This window comes from Synchiropus splendidus, chromosome 9 (genome assembly GCF_027744825.2).
Source record: "Synchiropus splendidus isolate RoL2022-P1 chromosome 9, RoL_Sspl_1.0, whole genome shotgun sequence".
In the NCBI taxonomy this organism is placed as follows: domain Eukaryota; kingdom Metazoa; phylum Chordata; class Actinopteri; order Syngnathiformes; family Callionymidae; genus Synchiropus; species Synchiropus splendidus.
In genome coordinates this window covers 19,207,528-19,226,695 of record NC_071342.1, presented here as the reverse complement: position 1 = coordinate 19,226,695, position 19,168 = coordinate 19,207,528, and the positions used below count along the sequence as shown (strand labels likewise).

Below are 19,168 nucleotides of genomic sequence, written 5' to 3'. Positions count from 1 at the left end.
ACCAGTCGGGCTGTTCTCCGGGAGTCGAACACTGAAACTGGACGGGCTGAAAACAGGCGGGTTGTCATTCTGGTCCAGTATGGTGACCGTCAGAGGAACGCTGTTATTCAGACCCCCGATGTCCTCAGCCACCAGGAACAACTCCACACGAGGCTCCAGAAAAGCCTCTCGGTCCAACTTCGCCTCTGGACCCACAAGAATTTCCCCTGTGGAGGAAGAATACAAACATTTCTTTCAACCTTTATCACCTCATTTTCAGACCACTATGCCGAAGGAAAGGCACCTGTGGTGGCGTCCACAGTGAAGAGGTCCACCCTGGGACCCAGCAGACAGTACTTCACCACAGCATTGCGCCCTATGTCTTTATCCTGAGCCAGAACAGGCCCGTTCAGCACCACCACTGGAGTGCCTGAAACACACAGGCACTGTTACACCCCTGTCGCTGCAGACGGAATTTGAGAACCAAGGCTTAGTGATGGTGTTGCGCTCGCCCCCCCAACACAGACCAGATTTACTGGGCTTCATACAGTAGTCCAGTCAACAGTGTGATAATTGAGTGGGAAAGGAGAGTCAGAACGTGATTTTAATGTCCTCAGAAGGCCAGTTGTGGAGTGTTGTTTTACACGTTTGAGCATGAGTCACACCTGAAACCACGCATAAAGCAATATTAGTTTCAGTTCTAGTTCAAGGACTGTTTAAAGTTGCACCCCACCCAAAATACAGGGCAAAAAAGGGTCACCAGCTCTCACGCATTTACATCTGTACAGCGTAAAATCAAAATAAACCTTATCGTCATAGCATAGTTAAAGATCCTGAATGTGAAAAAGTCAACTTTTCGCTGTTTTCTCTGTGTTGGGAGGCAATCATTTTTGTTTATGACTCATGAGAGGAGCATGGGGAGTGAGTAGTTCTGTGTTTCAAACTTTTCAACAAGTGGTACATTTTTTTGGCAGGAAGTGGTTGTTGTTTCTTCTTCATTTTGTTGGTGTTGTCTGCTGTTGCTGGGGCGAGTTCTCTGGATGGGAGGAGAGAGTCACAGGCACACACACATGGGCTCTACCTGCTGCAGAGTTCTCAGTGATCTCGGCCCTGTAGCTGCTCCTGGTGAAGACGGGTCGGTTGTCGTTCACATCCAGGACTGTGATCACCAGCAGGTCAGAGTCCTGCAGGCAGAGAAGAGCACCACTGTCTTACATCAGGGTTGAGATTGTACAAACAGGTGAGAAATCCACTTACACAAGTGTGTCTCAACCTCACCACAAACCTTGGTATTACGTGCATCCTGGCTTTCAACACAGGAAACTAGCTTGACTGCAGATTCAGTCAGGGCTCATGTCTTACCACCCATATTATGCAAAATAAGGCTTGTAGAATTTCCATCTCTTTGAACGGGTTTCCAGATTAGATGTAGACATGCAATGTAATTACCCTGCGCGCAATACGTGGGTTTTCTGGATTGTCTTTGACGGTTATAGTGAGTCTGTACTCGGCCACTCGCTCTCTGTCCAGAGGTCGATTCACCTGCACCACACCTGTCTGAGAAACACACACCCGGCGTCAGCAACGGACAAAACTGAAGGGAATAGTTTCTTTTATTCATAGCACAGTCTCTAGAGATTCACCTGCCACGTCTCACATCAAATTACATGTTTTTCAGTTGCACTTTTGACAGAAGGTTTTCCTGTTTTTGCCACCTTGAAGAGGTATATAAAAATGTGTCTGAATTAAAATGATTTAAACTTCATTTTTTTCACATCATCTACACAGAAGGTCTCATCATTTTGATAACAAATTCATTGTCAATCCATGGGATCAGTATCGGTGATCGGCACTCCTGATCGGAGCATCCCTAGTTTCTTTAGTTTCAGTTAAAGCCAAAGTCAAATAAACCATCAGAAATGTTCCAGTCTCTCTCCTCACCGTGTCGTTGACGTAGAAGGCTCCGTCCAGGTTGCCGGCGGTGATGTTGTAGGTGAGCAGGGCGTTGCGTCCGCTGTCAGCATCGCGTGCTCGGACCCTGGCCACGGACGTGTGAATGGCGGCTCCTTCGCTCACGCTGGTGTTGTGGGGAAGGTTCAGAAGGACCGGGTCGTTGTCGTTGATGTCCAAGACGATGACGCCGACCACCACCTGAACACCGTCAAATTATGAGGAGAAACATTGCAGACGTTGAGGAAACGTTATGAAGCGTTTGACAGTAAATGTGAAGTGAATTAAGCCGTGCACATTAATGTGTAGTCTGGGTCAATACTTGTGCCGACATCATTTTGGCATGAATTTACTTGACAGAGAAAAATAGCTGGATTTTTGTCCCAGAATTCTGAGCTACAAATGATGTTGATGATTGTTGACTTTCCCTACTGTGGGACTAATCTATGTACATATGCTGTGAGAGAACACACTATTAGTATTATTATTATTACTATTATTATTACACACTAACTGTTCTGATCCACAAAATGAACTCTTACCATGAAAAATACTATACTTAGTTACCCGTTGATGTAGCATTGGCATTAAAATGGCAGTATCTCATGACATTTAGAAGTCAAAAACTGTCAGAAAGTAGGTGTTGGGGGATTCCGACACATACAGCAGCCATTATGTTTGGATGCAGGACTTCCACCGACACAAGCATTGCTTGTTGAACTTCTCAGTACTCGGGTTACTAAATTTTTTAAAGCACCGTAGCTGCATTTAAACAAGCCCAGCTACAAATATGAGCCTGATGTACAAGCACAAGCAGATGGCAGACACCAGTAACTTCAGTCTGACCCACATAGGTGGCCGTGTTTCTATCAAAGTTTTGGAGTAAATAAAGATTTAAAACCACCTCCTGGCTGAGGAGAGGAGAGAGGTTGTAGTCAAGTGGTAGGAAGAGAGCAAATCTGACTCAGATTCTGAAGAGGAAAACTCATCCTCTGATGAAGATGTTCAGTGGTACAGTGAGACTCAAAGTGATACTGCATCTGAGCAGAGAGTCCATTTGTGGTGACTGTCAACAAGCAGCACCAACTGGAGCCGAAGCTCTGCATCACCGGGTCCAGGGACGTGGTAGAGGCAAGGTCAAAACACTGCTTGTTAGGAATGTAAAGACACGCTTGAAACGGCAGCAGACTCAGTAAAAGCCATGGGAGGAAATACACCACGAATAGTGGTAGAACAGCAACAGCACCATAAACAACACTGTTGCTTGCTCGAGAGATGAGGAAGAATGTCACCAGTGGATCAGATAACAGTAATATGTGCTTCTATCTCAAACTATTTTCAAGCTACTGCCTTACGAAATAGTCATATCAAAGAGGAATATTCACCCCTCTGATGCCTAAAGGGTTCATTTTTGTCGTCAAAACACCATTAAAATACACTTTGAACTGTTATCTTTGATAACCCACAGAGAATCTTTTCCTTAAACATCTAGAATTTCATCTTGTTTCTTCTTGCTTTGTCCACACATCTGTGGTCTGAGTTCAGTTTAGTGGGCGTCAACTGTGGACGCCCACGTCCGTGTTGACTCACCGAGCTGTTACGCGAGGGCGTCCCCAGGTCTCGGGCGGTGACGGTGATGTTGTAGAACGCTGTGCTCTCTCTGTCCAGCTCCACATCTTTCCTCACACGGAGTTCCCCCTCCACAGGAGAGACCATGAACTCATCTTCCGGGGCGAGAAAAAGGAAAAGTGACTCACGGTGGGAACAGAATACGCGCAGGAGAAGTTCAGAACTCACTCTGGTGATCTCCAGCAGTGATGCTGTACTCCACTTTTCCATTCAGGCCTGAATCTTCATCGCTGGCTCTCAGCGTCCAGACCCTGGGGCCTGGCTGACCTTCTGTCACCTCAAAAGGTCCCTCATAGGCTCTGGGGAAAGTGGGCGTCACATCATTGATGTCCAAGACGTTCACCAGCACCTAGCAGAGAGGCAAGCGTGAGTTAAAATAAAAGCTGGGTAGTTCACCAGTCGCACAAGACAATGCAGTGTATCCGCTTATATTATAGTATTATCTTTCAGCTGAGGACAAGGAAGCTGCGTTTGGACCACACTAATCTTGAATGTTTTGTTCTGCAGCACGAGGAAATGTTTTTAATAAGTGTCTCAGTTGCATTATTACAGTTGTGCTGGACGTCAAGCGATAAGCAGGATTTGGGCACTGGTCCGTAGCTGTGACCACCAGAGCATAGTGACCGTTGCTGATCTCGAAGTCCAGCTCCTTCACAGCGGTAATCCTCCCCTAAAGACACGCAGAGAAGTTAGTACGGTTGTGCCTCCTCGCTCACGTGCGTCAGGCCCGTGTTCCTCACCGTCACACTGTTGATGTGAAACGTCTGGACCAGGTTGCCTTGAGCGATGGCGTATCGCAGGGTTCCGTTCAGTCCCTCGTCCGGGTCGATGGCTGTAACTGTGGCGATGGTGGCGCCCACGGTGTCGGGACCCTCGCTGAGGACGGTGACGTACTCCTCCTCGGGAAACTCTGGAGCATTGTCGTTTTCATCCACAATCAGAACATTGATGGTGGTTGTCGCCTGAGAGGGAAAAGCCATGACAAGATTTGTTTGTGTTGAATCCATCCATCCCTCCACATACTGTTTTCTGGTGCATATCCTCTGTAAAAGTCACGCCACTTGTGTCATACGTACATTAATTTAAACCTGCAGTCACTGTCGACTGTTTAAAATATTGTCCCACTTCCTTTAATAGTCATTGCACAAAGAAAACACAACAATGTTGCTGCTTGTTTTACGGATCAAATAATAATAAAATACCAATGAGTGCAAAACTAATATAACAAGTGCAAGTAAGTAAAGTAAAGTGCCAAACAGAAAACAGAATAATACTACTATTATATTATTATAAATAGTAATATAATAATACTATTCGTAAACTGTAGCAACAAGCAAAAACAGAAACATTGGAGCAGCTGAGGATGTTATTGCACAATAGGAGGTAGTTACATCCATTTTGTGTTTAACACATTTGATATGGAGAGATGGTATTCATACAGGAACAAGACTCTTGGTTGAGCAAAACAAGTGCGTGTCACTGTTAGAGGGGAAAAAGGTTGGCGCAGTTTGGGGCCTCCTGTCGCTTCACCTGTTAGTCCAAGGCCCTTTGGTAATGTATAGATCCACGGGGTGAGAATCTTGTGGTGTGAATATTTCCTCACATTTATCGAATGACAGGCGAGCCAAAATTAGGAAAACATTTTAAAGAAGTAAATAAATAGTGACGGAAGAAACAGGAATAAATACATATAAATTACTATCAGGAAAACTAAAATATATATGGTTTGAGGGATGGGAAAGGCGCATAGAAGATTCATTTTTCCTTTCCCGGTCATTGTCAGCTTTAGGTTTTTGATTTCCAGAGATGTGTAAGTAAACGTAAGTGAAGATTGTGAGATATAGTATGAGCACTCCATTATTTTCCTAGTCCATTATTTGAAGGAAGGAGGTTTGTGAACATGTCACTCAGTCATTACTCCTCATACTTGTTCAATTTCCATTGGGAATATGGCAGTAAACTGCATTCATTCATGAGCAAAGCTGGACTCAATACATTTAGAAAAGAGACCAATAAATGGAAAATGAATAACTATATTATAGAATTATATTATTCTTAGGACGAATAAAGGACATCTATATTATCATCTGCATTATTATTATTGTCATTGTTATTTCAGTGACTTCAGCGCAATAAAAAGTATCCACCTCATACTCAAGCATCATGGAAAGTATGACATGCGGATGAACTGTGTTGAGGCTGAGTGGAAAACGGCTCAATGTAGCGGCTCAACCTGCTGGGCGGAACTGAAACTGCAGGTTGTCGAGGGGGCGGAGCCATGAGTGTGTGTTTCAATCTCGGAGTGTGTATGCGTGTTTCACGTTTCTGACTTGGCCAACTTCACCCACTACTCGAGGTGACGCACAGCTCGGCGCAGCGACTCCAGCGAAGACGGCGGGGAAGTGTGTATCCAGCGGCGTCATGGCAGTGGAACTGGCGGCGTGGCAGCAGGTTTGGCTTTGCTGTGCGCTGCTCTTCACGCTCGGAGGTGAGTGGACGCCGCACGGCAGCGCGGACTTGTGTCAGCTTGTTGTCTTTATTGATGCTTCGGCCACGGAAGTTTCGGTGTGTGTGTGAGAAAAAGCCGCTGCGGCAGCGAACATCTGGAGCGGAGCCGCGTAAAAGTCTCCTCCTGCGCGTAAACTTTAATTGGAGAGCGCGACAGCAGCAGAAATATTGCGCACTAAAATAAAACGCTCTGTGCGCCTTTGCAGGATGTTTGCGGTCTGCTGGCGTGTTTTGCTCCGCTGGGCGAAATAGTTTTTTTTTTACTCACTTGAGGCTTCAGCTGACCCTTGTGAGGAGAAGAGAAGCAGCTGCTGCCTCCAACAGCTTTAATCCAGCTGAGGTTATCAGTTTCCCCTCGGATTTGGGGGGATTTTACCCATTAAGATAAACCCCTCAGTAAATGATGGAGGTCATTAGACCCCAAGGGAAAACACCACTTTGATTCTAGTTTATATGGCAGTTGCATACAGAAATAGCGCAGCTAAGTGGTGGAGCATGTTTCAATGTATACATTTGGGGGTCATTTCAAACAAGAGACCAACTCTTAACTTAATGGTGATCAATTGTTGTGACTTGTTTGTCACTTTAAAACACAACAAGTGGAACCACTCTGAAGTTGAAGTTCCCTTTTTGAGTCCATGTGACCAAATGCAAGTCACAGTTTTTTGACTTATGTAGAGAAAAAGACATCTTCTTTGTTGATGTTGCAGTGCAGCTTGGAAGCATTCGAGTAGACAACGATTTCATGTAATCTACTTTGCTTGGTGGGACAGGAATGGTGCTCTAACTGTGTGAGGAAATGTAAGTGGAGCTCACTGTTAAGCAGTGACACAAAGACTGGGGTCCATTATCAGCCTTAACCCTAAACCCTTTTGATGGAAGATATTTGCCAAGTTTAACTACAACTCTATAAAAACTAACAAGAAACTATTGAATATTATTTTTATCCAAAGACAAACATTGACATAAAGCAAAAATAATAATGCTTTGATATGAAAAGTATAGTTTTGTGTTGAAATCTCACACTTCCAGTGAGTAAAACAAAGTAGTTCTTTGCTCCAGTAGAAGCCATGTTGTTGTATACAGAGCTCAGGCTTACAGAGAGTCCTGATGCTTCATAGCTGTTGGACATCTATGGTTCAATATCCAGAGCTGGCTCACTAACAAACTCACCATGAGAGGTGGATAAGACCTGAGGTGAGACGTTGATGACTCAGCAGAAATAGGCAGTAAAGCAAGACAACTTCTTCAGTGTAGTTCAGAGTACCTACTGTATTATTACCACCAATGACTATTTGCTGCCAGATTCAGGTACGACTGGCAACCAAGACTGCTGGTGACCTGAGCAACAAAGGGCACCGTTTTAGGAACGGATTTGAGCTTTCTGTTGCGCATCTGTGTCACATGAAGGAAAGAAATCTGCGTATCTTTTCCATCAGTGCCCTCTTTGTTTGGAAGTTTCCTTCCTCACGGCCCGTCATGAGCTGTTTGTGCCACGGGCAATGAGGACTTTCTCATCAGCGAATCCAAACCAGAGATAAAGGGACCAATAATCAGAGCTTCTCTTCCTCCAAGAGGAGGCAAACACGCAGCTCCCACTGCGGGACAATGGCACTAACAATCATTGAAGTCAGGCCACAGGAAGTGCTCTTATTTGGATCTGTTCGACTGAGTCCAGGCAGAGGCTCATGCCACCATTGATGTGCTCTAAATGACTAAATCGATATTTGGGTGGAGCAATTAAAGTGGGTTTCATGGGTCGATGTCATTAACCGAGACACACCTCTGGGGCACATGTGGAGCTCTGCTGTTCGGAGTGAGTGAGTGAGTCATACCCACGCAACATGTGACACTCATCAAGCATCGAAACAAAAACAACAGCTGTTAAATTTCTGATGTACAAGTGTTAAACAACAACAACAGGGTTATCACATTCACCTCCGCTTACATCCACATGTGCCTTCACAGCTGGAGCCTTTCTGTTTATTTAATGTCTGTCAAGAACAAGCTGCACGTATTTCACGTAAAAAGTTCTTTCAAAATGACATTTTTGTAACATTACTGTTGCAGTTTGAACCAGACCCTCATGGTGAAATGATGGTGTGTACAGCCGCACACCATTGTTGCACAACTGTGTGATGTTGTTGCTGGTGAGTCAAAATGAGGAAGCGACTGAGGAGAAAGAAGAAGAACCATAGGAACAGTTCCAACACGCAACCTTCTATTTCTTACTATTACCGACGATCAAAATACCTTCAATTAAAACATGGAAATATCTGACATTAAATTTGCTTTTTTTTTTTTTTTTCAAAGTGAGTGACCTACTTATTTGTTGCTGACTATACAAAGACAACGCTGCAGAAATGATTTAAATTCCCATTTTAGAAAAAAAAGATTAATATAATAATTTGCAATGTTGCAAAATATAATAAAGTAGCCGATTTAACAATGAGAACGGTTGAATCATGATGAAATATGCTGGTTATATTCATTTTGGAGCATTTTTTGCTTGCATTGTGAATTCTATGCTCGAAACAGAAGCCATGTATTAGAGGAGCTAAAGAAGCTAACTGAAGAGGACCTCGAGAATTTAGCACATCAGATTAAAACAGATCAATATTGGTGATTGTATTTGGGGCTTTTTTTTAAATCTCTTTTCTGAATTCTGTTCTGTGTTGTAAACACAATCATCTGATCTGTGGTTTTCTACGTCTGTGGTTTCAGAGTAAACTGACTTTCAGTTCAGTTTTGGGTTGTTGGTGCCTCAGGCTGTCGAATATGAATCAGATATGGATTTCTGAAAGCTTCAGGTGAACCGATTTTAAGTTTTCCTCCGGTTTCATACTTCCCACCAGCTGGTGGCGCTATAAGTCAGTAGAAAAGTCCCGTCCAACTAGCCCTATTTCTGCTAGAGAATACGGAAACTGATGATTGAACCTTTTTTTTTTAGCTGACCATGTTCTATACAAACGTATATGAGGGGCCGAAAGACTCAATTGTGTTTGTTTATTAGGGCTGTCTATTGGCAGGTGTCTTGCGATACGATTCATATCCCCATACAGGAGTGGAGATACAATACAGTGTGACGTATTGCAAGTTCAGCAGTATATTGTTATAAGAGCCATCATTTTAATGGGGGGGAAACAAGTTTGTTATGCCAGTCCACTTTCAGTTAAATTCCGCACTCCCTTGATCCAAACAACTCCAGCGTATGAAAACAAATGTTAGTATTAAACAAGTCCCAAATTCAGCAGCATATCTAAGTAGCTTTGCCTTAAAAACTGACCTAACCGACTTAAAAAAAATCTAGACAGAATTATGCAATAAAGTATTGCAATAGCTGAGCAAAAGTATCAATACAATATTGCGCATTCAAGTATCGCTATATTTGATGGAATATTTTCTTACGCGCCTATTGTTTATGTCACACTGCGATGTGTACTTGCCGCCTTTGACCAATCACAGCAGAGGGGGTGTGGTCAGAATGAGATGTGCACAAATGCTAGCGTACGCTGGGGCATAACTTAAGATGAAAAGAATGATATTATAAGAAGTTTACAGTCGTGCGCCTTAGAATTTCATATCAACTTAAAAGCCTCTGAAGATAGCGGGGTTCTCACCAGAACCGTGCTAACAACAAATGAAGGAAACAGCATAGTGCAGGATCAAGCTTAAGAAGCTTGAACGTGGCGCTACACTTGCCTTGGCTGGAACATGGAAACTGAGATTGTAGTGTGGAACAACAATAAGGTTGTTATTAGACCGAGGTGTTCTGCAGCGCGAAGCAAGAACTCGCCATAAAATTCAACTACAGAAGCTTCAATGTAGAATGAATTTTTTCTTCTAAGCAAAATTGAAGTTGGAGTGAAGGTAATGTGAAAATGATACTTGGAGGATGTATCAAATGAGCAGCAGAAAACTTTGATGTTTGCAGACAACTGGAAGCCCAACATCACAAGCCAAGTGTGGCCTCCCTCCAAACTAAAACATGGCGGATAGGATGACACATTCACTGAAGTTTTCTCAGCCTGCTTTTTGTGGAGAGGGCATCAGCCTGTCTTTGCTCGAAGTTGAACAGAAGAGAGGAATGACAGCACTAATATCATTTATTTTCATTTCAAAGGTGCCCCTTGTCGTCAGTTTTATTTTATCATTTTAATTCTTCTTTATTTTATCATTTTAATTCTTTGTAATTTTCAGGCCAAAGGTTTCAAGGGCACTTGTTTGTTGCACATGGTGATTTTTGCACACATGAGATAGTAGAATTTACTATTCTACTATCTCATGTGAACACGTCATGATAACTGGTGACTCAAGGTATCAAAGTCTCGGCCTCCCAGTGTTTAAAGAGACTTTATATCGCTCTGTTCATACTGAAACCAAGTGCTGAGCTGCTCATCTGAGCCCCTCCTGCTGGTTTCATTAACTCCCTGCAGTGGGATGGATGATCATTACCACTAGAGGATGTGAGCAGGGGTGGGGATGGATGTTAGAGGAAGTCAAAACACAGCACGGGCTCTTTAGCAAGGGAAAGGACTCGTGGTGAACATTGAGTAAAATAATGATCATCACGTTTTTCAGCTGCAAACCTTTTGTCCAAACACTAAAATAAGTCTATTCTGGTCAGGTTCAAAGAGCCGCCCTCTACATGGGTACAATAAACTCAAGGCTTTTGCTCCAAAAAAGTAGTTGAATTAGACCCCAAATACCACCAAAGCATGATTAAATGTCACCAGCAGCACGTTGTCAACAGGTGGCAGAGAGGCTGGAAACAAAAAAGAGACTGTTTCTGAACCCTGAGGGGATCCTGAGAACCCTGATCACAGGAGGAAACTGGGGTCGTCACCGAGCCAAAAACACAGATGTCGCCTGCGAAGCACATACATGGCAACCACACATGACAACCTTAACACCGGCAGGTTTGAAAAACTGTCAAAACAGGGCTCCAGAGTTTCACCTGAACTCAGACCTGAATGGGACGCGGACTCATTCACTCATTCTCTGTGTAAATACGGTGAAAGAAACTCTGGAAGAGCTGTCAAAACCAGGAGCAGGGAGGAAGAAAGGCAGTGTGGGTGTGAAACAAGAGCTTCCCCTGCTATTGTCCCTCCACAGTGGCAGGAACAGCCGCAGGGGCAACAGATTCACTGACATGGCTCTGCCTGGTCTTCCTACTGATCCGGGTGGTTCACACCGGACAGGGCCACACACAAACAACTCCTTGCTCTGCACTGAAACTCTCTCTGAATACAAGTACTGCTGGCACCTAAGGCTGAGAACAGAGGTGGGAAATTCTATTTCCTAAGTGGCCAGGTTATATATTGTGACCGTGGAGGGGAGGGTAAGAAAAAATTGAAAATAAAAATCAATAAAAGTGATGACATCATTAAGGATTATGAAATTACACTTTAAAAATGCACTGAAAATATTGGTTTCTTGTGTTTTTATTTAATTGAAACCGCATTCCATTTAAAGACTCTCGATGTGACTCATACATTTCAAAATCTACTTTCAATTCTGACGTATTTTAAGGGACGAGAAATACTCCTAAAATAGCCAACGGAAAAGATGAACAATTAAGAAATATAACCAAAGGGGAAAGTTATGTTTCAGGAACAAAACACAATGCACAAGACAAAAATGTGTCAGTTTATAGTTTTACTCCAGGAGGGCCACATAAATACAGTCAAAGGGCCGCATTTGGCCCAGGTCTGTCTTAGAGAGACGTTTTTCTTAACTGTTGTAGTACAACACGGAATCATCGTCCTTTTTTGAGACTGCTGTTTCTTGATATCTGGGTTTGTCATATTAGCTTAATATGATTTGTTTCATCCTCATTGATCTGCATTCACTCACACAACAGGGAGGAGTGACATCCAAATGTTAGTGTGCTGGATGCTATGGATTAGTTTCTGGTTTCTGGTCCTCACAGACTCACTGGTTATTCATGCTGCTGCGTGTTGACGTAGCGGAGGATATGCAGCAGGGTGTGGTCGCCAAATGGTTGACAAAAGACCCTCCTTTATCTGGCTCCACAATGGTTTCTGACAGAAACTCAGGATGGAGTGTGTTGCTTCTGCAAGTGTGAGGATGTCCCTCCACCAAAACTAGTGCATCACACTTGAGCTTTTCTTCTAATAATGCAGCGCCGGTCCAGCGTCTCAGCTGATGTGTTGATATTTACTGGGCATTGTTTTGATTCAGCCGGCTCTGGACGGCAGCTCCAGCCGCTCTGGCCAGAGGATGTGTTCGTGCAGTGAAATCATCTTTACGACTTTATCAATTTGTACACTCTTCTGTTGCAGCCAAGCACTCAAAACAGGATGTGGTTGAAGGGCACCAGCGTGAGACAGACAGAGAGAGAGAGAGAGAGCACAGTTTACACAACATGCATGCGTCACAACCACCAGTATCTTGGGTTTCTTGGATCTTCACCATCTCTGCCTCTCATGCAACCAGACCCACAAGCGGTTCAAGTGTGCCGCCTCAACTCTGCTCATGACCTTGCAGAATGTAACGTTTCTCGGATCACATTAAGCTTAGCGAGACAATTCCAGGTCCAGAGTTTTGCAGTCATCTTGCCAGCTGTGTGGCTCCTCACGCTGGAATAAGTCCTTCGACTCCCCAGGGAGGTTTATTTAAAGCCCCTGCACTATCTTTAACTTAAATCTGAAACATTCCAATGCTTCGCACAATGAAACCAAACCACAGTGGAATATGTCCGAGGCTTCTGTCTGCACTCTTCACTGTTTAAACAATGAAATGTACAGTTCATTTGAGGGGACATGGATGTTATTTCTTCCAGGGGGGGTGTTTCTAAAAATACATTTAACATGTGTTTACATTGTCTGGACATATACAGCTCAGTCAAAGGGTTAAATACAGACTGAAAAATAAATAACTGCAGGAGCAATCTTGAAATAGTTTTGTTTGACTTGAGTTTCGATGGTAGTAAAGCTGACAGCATAATTTAAAATGAAATTCTTGTTCTACTTTTGATATTTCTCTCTCTGTCCATCACTGTGGATGCTGGGACACTTCACTCTCTCACTCTTCAGTCTCCTCCTAATCATTAGTTGCAGTCCTAGACATTCTCTCACTGCAAAGTCTACTGACAAGTCTACAATTGACACACCTTCATCTGTTTCATTATTTATTTGCTTTTGTAATAGTGTGTGTCATTAAAGCATGAAAATGTTAATAAAAAATAGTGAAATAATTTAGCCTTTTTTTTTTTAACCAAACTTCTTTTCTCCCCTCAGGCACTGTGGAGCAAGCCCGCTCCATGTCCACCCTGACGGTGACCACCGCTCATCGCTTCCACACATGTCCAGAAGGAGCCACAGCCAAACTGGTGTGCTATCAGGGCGGCGCCGCCTCACACCCCACTGACATCTTGAAGCACGCCTGGCTTTTCACGCCGCACAGCGACCAGCACTGCAAAGGGCGAGCGGGCCCGCGCCACACCGTCATCGGCAACCCCCACCAGAACCAGACCCTGCCTGCGGGGCTGGGGTTCGGTTCCTCGGACAAAGGCTTCTGGGTGGAGATGAAGAATGTGACCCGCGCCGACCAGGGCCGCTACTGTTGTTTGGTGCTGGACTTCCTGCGGGACCATAAACACAGCCTGGTGCAGAACCCACACAGCCACGTCATCCTTCAAGTCACCCCACGTAAGAGCACTTTAATAAGCTGGATATGAACCTTCTCACCACTGCTTGACATTTCTAACCACTGTGCACTCACCGACAGAGAGAAACGAAAAGCTTATGGAGCTTTAAATTGATAATTAGCCAAGAGACTACAGGAAGTAAATCTGTAAACAATCCACTCAGCTACGTCTCCGGAAGATAAAGGAGGAAAAGTGAAGGCAGGAAAGCAAACATCTAAAGCTCAACCATGGTATCACTTGAGCTCATCGCTGTACAGACTTGCTCTAACCATAAAGTTTGTCTGTATGTCAGGCAATTCACTTTCACCAAAAAAGGCACACAGAGAGTGCATCCCTCCTTCCGCGTCACTCTTTTTTGGTTTGGCCAAATAGTGTTGCCCTCCCTTATCTATATAATTAGATACCGTTTTAGCATTTTAAATACTATTGATAGCAATGAGCTCAATGGGACAGCAGGGGGCCACAGCGTTCTGGACCTCGCGCACACCTTCAGACAGAGGGATGGATCCATCATATCGTGAGGATCCACATCAGGGGTGGGAACTTTAATTTCCTAAGAGGCCACATAGTGACTGTGACTGTCGTAGGAGGCCATGAAGACAAAAAACAGAAGGACAGAAGAAGATGGGTCCAGAATTTAACTTTGTTTTAGTAATGTATAAAACATGGAAAAATACCATGACTTTAAAATATGGGTAACACATTTAAATACAAGATAAAAAGGCACTTTATTACTATGTATTTTTCCCATTTCTTTTCAATATCAATCATTGTCTTTTGCAGTTTTTGCTTTGACCTCATGGCCACATCACCACCAAGACGATTACAAACCTCTTTGGTTCAGCAAACCTATTAATGCTAATGACCACATGCTAAACTGACTTGGAACTAAGTGAATCATTTTTTCCCATTAAAATCTCTTCAGGAAGAAATGGCTCTCAGGAGTGCACTGAATGGGATTCCACAGAGACTGGAAGTAAGTTATTCAGTTGCCTGAAAGGCAAGCAATAAGTCCCCGGTTGCTGACTTTACTGATCCTAAAGATGTCTGTTGTGCCTTCAGACTCGGTGCCGATGGCTCTGGCCATTTCCGTCTGCATTGTGCCACTGGTCTCCCTGCCTCTTCTGCTGCTGCTTGTCTACAAACAGAGGCACAGCAGCCACTCCAGCAGACGTAAGTGTTGCACACTAACTTTGCGGCTGTTGTTTAAATAGCTCACACTGTGGCCCCTGTGGATTTCTGTTGCTCACGCCGAGTAGGAAGCACATTCACGCCATCTGCAGCGCTCTGCTCCATTTCAATTCACTCACAATAGCCTGTTTCCTATTTCCTCTCTCCCAGGTGCGCAGGAGCTAGTGAGGATGGACAGGTATGTTTTCCCACAGTCTGCTTCACAGCTGCTGTCACAGACTGTCCACCTGGTCTCTTCGCTAGAGCTGGACTGTTTACCGCAGCTTGACCTCCCCATCAGCTAGGTCACATCGTCAGTCACACAAATGACCTGAAATCTCTTCCCATCTTTTATTCAATAATGAACTTCCAAGCCTGTAACCATACATATAACAGAAACATCCCTGAATGAGCTTAAGGCCACACAGTTATTCCAGAATTTTCATTTTCTGTGTTTTCAGTGAGTCCCACGGACACGAGAACCCCGTGTTTCTAGGCGGCTCACCAGAGGTCAAGCCTCGAACCGTCTCTCAGATCATGACCAGGCAGTCCTCAGAGACCGGACGTCACCTGCTGTCTGAACCAGGAACCCCTCTCTCCCCTGCAACACATGGGGATGTGTTCTTTCCAGTAGAAGGTAAGAAAGCTGCACCGAGCGGACAACATCATCGCTAGTCACCAAGAACTACAGTTTCATGGTCAATACTTTTCCTGTCCAACACCAAACGCTAGATGGGTTTCAATGCAGCAGCAAAGAAACTGTGACGCTCAACAGGTTATATCACGAAGGTTAGTCTAGCGATGTGGGTTCATGTGGAGACATTCCAGGCATAGTGAGCTGGATCTCTGGTTTCCTGTCAGCACGTTCTTTCATATGGGACGAGATGAGAAAATCCAGTCAGAGCTGACTGAAGCGTGTCAGGATACTAACGTGAAAATATCTTGACTGACAGGGCTTCTTCTTCCAGGCAAGGATTGAGAACAAAAACTCATTTAGCCGCTGACTCGCGTGCCAAGAGGCTCGAGGGCCAAATGAGGTCCGCCAAGTCATTTTAGGTCCTGAAGAGCTTGAAACACATGCAAATTACTGCACTACAATGCACCAGAACAATGCATGTTGATATCTTTACCTGCTACGATCAGTGTTAGGACAGGCTTGCAAGCAGAAGTCATTAATGTTCAGAATTGATCTGGAAAATTCCTAAAAAACTGATACTGGTACAAGGAATTTAATGAAAGACGCACTGTGTATGTGCTTTGATACACCCTGAAAAGCCTTGTGTCAAAGTGGACTTTTTGCAAAGATTACAATTTACAGCTTGTTTGCTTGTTAGTTCCGATGGCAATGTTGAGTTACAATTGCCAAACAAAAACCTGTGGAGTATTTAATGTGGCCTCTGTTAAATGTCTGTCCATGTTAGGTCAAAGGTCATGGCGTGCTCCAAGGTCAGGAACATACATAGCAACGATGACCATGGACTGGTTTTGGAGTTCATGAATAGTTTTTGGAATCTGTGAACAGAGCTGAACTATGATTTTGACGTACACACGAGAGGCGCCTCATGCGCGCCGTGTACTTCCATTAGATTTTTTGTGATTCTCCATAGGAAAGTACACAGACTATGTTTATGTTCTGAACTTTCAAATGGACCAGCACTTCATCTTTCTGTGGCCTTCGTGGCAGCAACACTTCCCTCTTATCTTGAACACGTTGCGCAACAGCGGGCCTCGCTCTTCTGCATTTAGCTCAACACGAACGTCACGTCAATCTGTTTCTAAGGGACGGTATTATGATGGAAATACTAATGCTGAATAGTACATCTGCTGACATCAGAGCAGCGCGTACACATACACAAAGAGTGTATCAGATCCTCTCAGGCACACACTGTATACTCAATAAAACACTCAGGCAGGGATCACGTAGTGTGTCAAGCTAGTATTACTCACTCACACTGTCGTGAGAAAGTGAAATCACCAGCACGGACACTGGGTTCACTTGTACGTGTTGAGAGACACTGCAGTACTCTCCTCATACTGTGTTTGTCTTCACTCGTAAGTTAAAGAGTAAGTTCTTTGAGGAAATAAAAGCAAAAATGATTACCATGCAGGTTTATCTTTTCCTCGATAGCCTGCGGGCCACACACAGCTCTCTGCCTGTACTTATGTGGCTTATGTGGTCCCTCCTGAGGTCAGAGTAAAACTCTTAAACTGATGTTGTCGGTATGTTTCTGTCAACTCACTAGGGGTGCAAGAAAACGTGATACTTGATTTTGCAAAACTGTGACAATATTTTTGCTTAAATATCTCAATACATGACTGTGTGATATTGTCTTGATATTCTAAGTTGTTTTATATCAATATTTAATACAGAGACTTGGATACTCTGCTGCATTTGTGACATGTTTTGTACGTTTTGTTTTTCCACACTGGAGTTATTTTGTTGATAAAAAAAATGTAACTGAAGGTACTTTATCCGATTTTCCTTTTAAAATAATGGTTCTTATTACAATATATTGTCGAACTTACTGTTTTACAATATATCGAAACATATCGTATGAACACTACTGTATCTGGATATGTATCATAACGGTATGGTTTTCACCATTCATTCCGACTTCTGCTATAAATACAGTTTTTACTTTTTGGGATCTTTATTATTTCTTGTCCCTCAAAATAAAAGTTGGTTGAAATAAAGTGCCTTTATCTAGTATAAAATGAATCACATAATGTCAAATATTTTACCCACTCTGTTGTATAGATATAAATTATTAAATAAATGGTGATTCTGAATTGCCATCTTCTTCATCAAATGTTTTATTTCTAATTAAAAATATAAAAAAATCATTATTTTTATTACATCCATGATATAAATTCAGGCTGTATTAAAAAAAAAAAAAACCCAAATTAGGTATTTTATATAATTTCTGGAGCATCAAGTGCAGTTCAAGTACATCAAGGTAGAAGTATAAATTCCGATTCTCTGCAGACCATGAACGGCACAATTTTGCAACTGTCCTATTTAAGTCTCTTGCACAATATAACAGCAAAATGTAACTAAGTTGTAATTCGTTTCTCTTTCAGACACCATTCCTGAATCCCCAGACCTTCTTCAGGTATAAAGCAGCTCCAGCTTCTCGACCTTCTGGCCCAGAGAGGTCCAACAAGCCACCTTCAAACCCAGCTGACTGTTATACAGTGGCTCCTGCTGTACAGTTTCCACCCTGACGGAGGTCAGCTGCATATTTTTCACAATCAAAGCGGCTGTTTCACCTGCAACAGCCGGAGGCCTAAACTGAACTGTGGCTTAAAGAGCAGTGCTCTGAAAGCAAGTGCAGGTGTGTGTATGCGTGATTCTCAGTGGTCAGCTACTCACAGAGGTGAAGAAAGAAGCAACAGTTATTTCTTTTTGCTTAAGAATTTCTTAAATGAATCACTTAAAATCCCATGACATAACTGTATTCCGCCTCCGAGCTTCTTCATACTGAAGCCGGTCCAGATGTCTGTGAGTTCCTCTTCTTCACCTCCCTTCCCCAACTGGTTTGCTGCTGCACTAAAGTCACCTTCCTTCCTGTGGCTTTCTTCAGCAGTGAAGCACTTCTCTTGGCCTTCAATCTTTCGATTAAAGAACCTGCTGTACTGCTCAGAAAAATGCTGCCCTAATACAGGATTACCAAATAATATATTCCGCGGAGGATGTGTATATCTTTTGGGGTGTAAATAAGCGTGAGACGAACATTTGTGTAAGAGGAGAGTGCATAGTTGCTTTGTTACAATTAAAAACCACTGGTGTCTTCTGGTTTTGCGTAGAGCTCCAAATGACTTGTACACAAAACTGTATATTTTCGAGTACTTTCTCAGTTTTTTTAAAGGACAGTATTTTAGCGGTGCGTACGTGTGATGTAAAGAGCTGGAAAGTGACACAGCAAACACTGATGTGAGGTTTGCCCTGTGCGTTATTTCATTTTTATGTCCCGACTGTAGCTTGTATAATAAAGTGGATCTCTTTTAAAGCCCTGCGTTGACTCCTGGAATCGTTGTTCCGTTCAACAGGGGACAAATCAAGCACCATCAAAATGCAAGGTTGCACTCTACTTGTGGCCGGGGGAGCCATTACAGACGCAACAAGGTTGTTCCACTTGTGCGCTTCTAAGATGGTGCACACAGGAGGGATTTTGGCATTGAGAGAAATGATGAAACAATTTCTGCAAACTGCTTTAGAAGTAGACTTTTGACAGTCGAGCAGCTGCGGTGTCATGGTCG

The 19,168-nt window shown here is 43.4% G+C and overlaps 2 protein-coding genes across 2 annotated transcripts in view; one reads left to right on the top strand and one right to left on the bottom strand.

Moving 5' to 3' along the window:
- cdh23 (cadherin-related 23) overlaps positions 1 to 19,168 on the bottom strand; it is a 181,402-nt gene that overhangs the window by 10,128 nt on the left and 152,106 nt on the right. The window contains exons 37-45 of the mRNA XM_053874275.1: positions 4,299 to 4,520; positions 4,109 to 4,228; positions 3,727 to 3,907; positions 3,520 to 3,653; positions 1,921 to 2,130; positions 1,429 to 1,536; positions 1,061 to 1,163; positions 284 to 409; positions 3 to 206 (exon numbers count right to left, since the gene is read on the bottom strand). Coding sequence (XP_053730250.1) covers positions 3 to 206; positions 284 to 409; positions 1,061 to 1,163; positions 1,429 to 1,536; positions 1,921 to 2,130; positions 3,520 to 3,653; positions 3,727 to 3,907; positions 4,109 to 4,228; positions 4,299 to 4,520 — 1,408 coding nt within the window. The remainder of the gene's footprint in view (positions 1 to 2; positions 207 to 283; positions 410 to 1,060; positions 1,164 to 1,428; positions 1,537 to 1,920; positions 2,131 to 3,519; positions 3,654 to 3,726; positions 3,908 to 4,108; positions 4,229 to 4,298; positions 4,521 to 19,168) is intronic.
- Positions 5,889 to 18,922, top strand: vsir (V-set immunoregulatory receptor). The gene is made up of 7 exons (XM_053874278.1): positions 5,889 to 6,046; positions 13,329 to 13,739; positions 14,664 to 14,714; positions 14,801 to 14,911; positions 15,080 to 15,107; positions 15,370 to 15,545; positions 17,990 to 18,922. The coding sequence occupies exons 1-7, from the start codon at positions 5,980 to 5,982 to the stop codon at positions 18,025 to 18,027; spliced, it is 882 nt and encodes a 293-aa protein (XP_053730253.1). The 5' UTR covers positions 5,889 to 5,979; the 3' UTR covers positions 18,028 to 18,922.